Source organism: Papaver somniferum, chromosome 1 (assembly GCF_003573695.1).
Source record: "Papaver somniferum cultivar HN1 chromosome 1, ASM357369v1, whole genome shotgun sequence".
Lineage (NCBI taxonomy): Eukaryota > Viridiplantae > Streptophyta > Magnoliopsida > Ranunculales > Papaveraceae > Papaver > Papaver somniferum.
Genome location: NC_039358.1, coordinates 13,681,931 through 13,686,304, shown reverse-complemented (window position 1 = coordinate 13,686,304; position 4,374 = coordinate 13,681,931). Strand labels below are relative to the sequence as shown.

The 4,374-nt window shown below is 37.4% G+C and overlaps 1 protein-coding gene and 1 pseudogene across 1 annotated transcript; one reads left to right on the top strand and one right to left on the bottom strand.

The window, feature by feature from the left end:
* The first annotated feature begins 282 nt into the window (after nt 1-282).
* LOC113279458 lies at nt 283-3,152 on the top strand (annotated as a pseudogene).
* LOC113279464 (photosystem I reaction center subunit psaK, chloroplastic-like) lies at nt 2,931-3,709 on the bottom strand. The gene is made up of 2 exons (XM_026528162.1): nt 3,392-3,709; nt 2,931-3,298 (listed from the first exon to the last, which is right to left on the bottom strand). Exons 1-2 carry the CDS (start codon nt 3,557-3,559, stop codon nt 3,071-3,073), a joined length of 396 nt encoding a protein of 131 aa, XP_026383947.1. The 5' UTR covers nt 3,560-3,709; the 3' UTR covers nt 2,931-3,070.
* Between the last annotated feature and the right edge of the window lie 665 nt (nt 3,710-4,374).

The following is a 4,374-nucleotide window of genomic DNA, read 5'->3' as shown; positions in this document are numbered from 1 at the left end:
AACACTTAATGATCATCCGTCCACTTCTTTCCCATAATGCAAAAATCCATTTGACCATCCACTTGGCTCAACAAAAATTTGACTTTATAGTTTATACATTGCCATATTAAAAGAAATGACAAATGAAAAATATGAAATCCGCCGCGACTTGGTGTACAAACGGTGTAAGCATTCTACCGCTGTGATAAAACGGTTCACACGACTTATAACGATACCCTAGACGATATATACTGTTTTTTTTCGTAGTTACACAGTCAAGAATGAAGTTTGAATGAAGGATTTCATAATAATATCACAGCTGGTGAAGTGATGCAATCCAATAAGATTAGTACCTTCATCACTTGTACAAAACCCCATGTTTATAGTTCTCACTTCCTAAGATTCTCAACTGATTCTTTATCAACTCTACAACCTCACAATCTGAAGAAGTGTATAGCTCTGTTACAATTCTTTTCATCTTCACTACCTAAATTGAAACAAATACATGGATTCTCAATCAGAAATGGTGTTCCTCTCAGTAACCCAGAATTTGGGAAACATCTTATCTTCTCTTACGTTTCACTCTCATTGCCAATGTCATATTCTCACAGAGTTTTCAATCAAATCCAAGACCCAAATATCTTTACTTTGAATACAATGATTAGAGGTTATGCGGAGAGTGAAAACCCAACTCCAGTTATTCAAATTTACAAGCAAATGCATGTTTCTTCCATTCTTCCGGATACCCATACTTATCCTTTTCTTCTTAAAGCTATTGCAAAATCAATGGCTGTCAAAGAAGGTGAAATGATTCATTCAGTTACTATAAGAAATGGGTTTCAATCATGTGTGTTCGCTCAGAATACATTGCTTCATATGTATGCAGCTTGTGGGCTTGCTGAGAGTGCTCATAAGTTGTTTGGTTGTATGTCTGAGAGAAATTTGGTTAGTTGGAATTCTGTTATTAATGGGTTTGCTACAAATGGTAACCTAATGAAGCTCTGACTCTATATAGGGAAATGAGTTTAGAAGGTGTTGAACCAGATGGGTTTACCATGGTTAGTTTATTAACAGCTTGTGCTGAACTTGGAGCTTTGTACTTGGGTAGAAGGGTTCATGTATATATATTTAAGGTTGGTTTGCATTCTAACTTACATGCTGCAAATTCTTTGATTGATTTATATGCCAAGTGTGGTAGTATTTGGGAAGCACATGCCGTGTTTGATGAAATGGAGAGGAGAAATGTAGTTTCTTGGACTTCTTTGATTGTGGGTTTAGCTGTTAATGGATTTGGTGAAGACGCGCTCGAGCTTTTTGGGAAGTTAGAGAGGGAAAGATTAATTCCCAGTGAAATCACTTTTGTTGGAGTTTTATATGCTTGTAGTCATTGTGGGATGGTTGATGAGGGTTTTGAGTACTTCAGAAGAATGAGAGAGGAATATGGAATTCCACCGAAGATTGAACATTATGGTTGCTTGGTTGATTTGTTGGGAAGGGCGGGACAAGTACAAAAAGCTCATAACTTCATTCTAAGTATGCCAGTGAAGCCGAATGCAGTGATTTGGAGGACATTATTGGGTGCTTGCATGATTCGTAAGAATTTAACTTTAGGAGAAGTGGCTCGAGCTGAGCTCTTTAGGTTAGAACCTAAACATTCTGGAGATTATGTAATGATCTCTAACTTATATGCATCAGAGGGGCGTTGGTCAGATGTCCACGAGGTAAGGACAACGATGTGTAGGAAAGGAGTGAAAAAAGCCCCAGGACATAGCCTTGTTGAGTTGAGGAACTGTGTTCATGAATTTTTTATGGGTGATAAATCCCATCCGCAGACAGAAGAGATTTATGAAAAGTTAGAGGAGATGATGATGAAGTTGAGATTAGAAGGATATAGTCCTCGAACTTCAAATGTGCATGCAGATATTGAAGAGGAAGAGAAGGAAAAGAACTTAAGTTATCACAGTGAGAAGGTTGCCATTGCATTTGCTCTCATTAACACAAGTCCAGGGACACCAATAAGGGTGGTGAAGAACTTGAGGGTCTGCGGTGATTGCCACTTGGCAATAAAGCTCATTTCAAAAGTTTATGGTCGAGAAATCATTGTTAGAGATCGTAGTCGATTTCACCATTTTAGGGATGGCCTTTGTTCTTGCAAGGATTATTGGTGAATTATCTATCAATGTAACTCAGTGATTCTAAGAAGGGCTTGGAAGCCAAGTCTAGGGTTAGTATTATTCTTGAATGCCGCAGTGTTGGCCTGCATACACCCATCTATATGTCGCTGACAAGAAAACACAAACAAACATCGAGCTAAAAGAATTTCTGATGGGAAGAAATCGCTCGTTCTAATTTTGGAAGTAAAACAATGTTGAATTAAAACAATGTTGAATCAGAAGCAGATCATACATAGAGGAGATGGGTATGATGTACTTGAAGCAGAACTCAGGAACTGACATGAAATCAACTTTTACTTCCTTGGCATAGTGAATGGGGTAAGAAGTTTACACCTACTGAAGTAATGCAACACTATAAAATTCTAGCATTTTTGAAGCAAACATCAACGACTTGGTGTAGTTTCGTTGTTCGCTTCTTTTTTTGGCTGATAGATTTCAAGAGCTTTCACTCAATAGAGTGTATAATTTACATCGGCAAGGCGAGGAAGGTACCTCTTTTAACCTGTTTGTTTCTATTTCGTTAATACCTAATTGTGTTATGTTAATACCTAATTGTGTTATCTAAAACTAGTTTTAAGGCTATTGACCAGAGAGATAATTCTTCTCTGTCCCCGTTCTTATCACTTCAATAAAGGTGCATTTGTTTACAAAACCAAACACTTGCAGTTCAATTGTTAGGTAAACCGAGCCAGTGTGGATAAAACCCAAGTTTGGCCATGATCAAACTAAATCATATGAGTTTGTAGACATTGACAAATCTGTTACTGAGCCAGGTCAAGAATGCAGAAACCAATCAATCCCTTTGCAAACATAGGTGGAAAGAACAGACATATATGGATTCAAATTTACAAAATAAGAATTTATAAAAGAGTACTACCATTGGGAAGTATGATCCCAAACTAAGAATGGATAGTTATTTATAGTGCACCAATGCCCTTAAGACCTAAAACAACGCCAACACCAATAATGTGGCCGAAACTTCCACAGGCCAAAGTATCAGCTAGAGTGAAACCAGCTGGGTCTCCAGTTTGCAGACCAGAATCCCTTCCTTCAAGCTTTAAACCTGCTGTTGCTTTCCTGTTTGCTGATGGAGCCAACCCAAATCTTCCAGCAAACAACATCAAGGTTGTTGAGGTCACCATTATCTGTGCCCAACCAAAAGAAAAAAAAATCATGAAAATTTGTCCATTGATTTCAGTTATTATATAAGCATGTTAATATTTTCACAGAATTATTACCAAATTTGTTGGTGAACCGATGTAGTCGCAGCGAGCACCCAAAGCACCGTTTCCCTTGCGCTTCATTGGTAGAATGCTCACCAGAGAGTCTACCCGAGGAGCTGATGGTTTGGACCTAAGGCCACTGAACTGTGGGAGTGAAGTCATGACTGCAGATGAAGATGCCATTGCTTTGTGAATCTTTTTCTCTATAGAGCTTGTTTTTTTTTATTTCTGAAGTCTTTACTAGTAATATTTTGTTCAGTTTTTCAGAATCAAAAAGCTTTAAACAATAATCAGAATGGTTCTGAACCACAACCACATGAATTGATTGTGGCTTCAAAATGGCAGATCTGGATACATTTAGATACTTGTTGCAGATGTGTCATATTTTTATTGGTCAAGTTCATTGGATAAGATTTAGATATGCTAGCAGTTTATATTACTATAAGTAGTAGTGTGGTGAACAATTCTAACTACCATTATTTTGTTTTTATAAAATTTACTATTCACAACAACATACGTATCCAATTAGTAAGATCAGAAGCGAGTATTGTAAATTTGGGGAACTCATTCCTGGCAACATGGTGTCAATTTGTAAGATTAGAGGCGTGTATTGTAAAATTGGAAACTCATTCCTGACAACACTGTGTAATTGGTGCTGAATTGGTTGTGATGTTACTAGATCAAAAATGTTCAAATAACACGACAAATGACATAATCAATAGCTCTTACCTTCCTAACACATTGGTACTTTTTTTTCTTTTTCCCTTTTCCAAGAAGTCCAACGCACTGGTACCGGGACCTATGCCATAAAATTGATAAGAAAGAACTGATGGAAAGAGACCTATGCCAATTGCCAAAGCCCATACATATCCAGCAAATGAAAATACTTATGATAATCCCCAATTGCCAAAGCACGTACATCCTAGTTTTTTTTTTCTTGGATAGGCTAGAACAGTGGTTCCTAAGGCCTATTCCCATGTACATGCCAAAAAAAACTT

Excerpts from the sequence above, each read along its gene's own strand:
- LOC113279464 (XM_026528162.1), bottom strand. The coding sequence starts at position 3,559 with ATGGCATCTTCATCTGCAGTCATGACTTCACTCCCACAGTTCAGTGGC. Across the intron at positions 3,299-3,391 it reads TCGGTTCACCAACAAATTTG|ATAATGGTGACCTCAACAAC; the intron begins GTAATAATTCTG and ends GGTTGGGCACAG.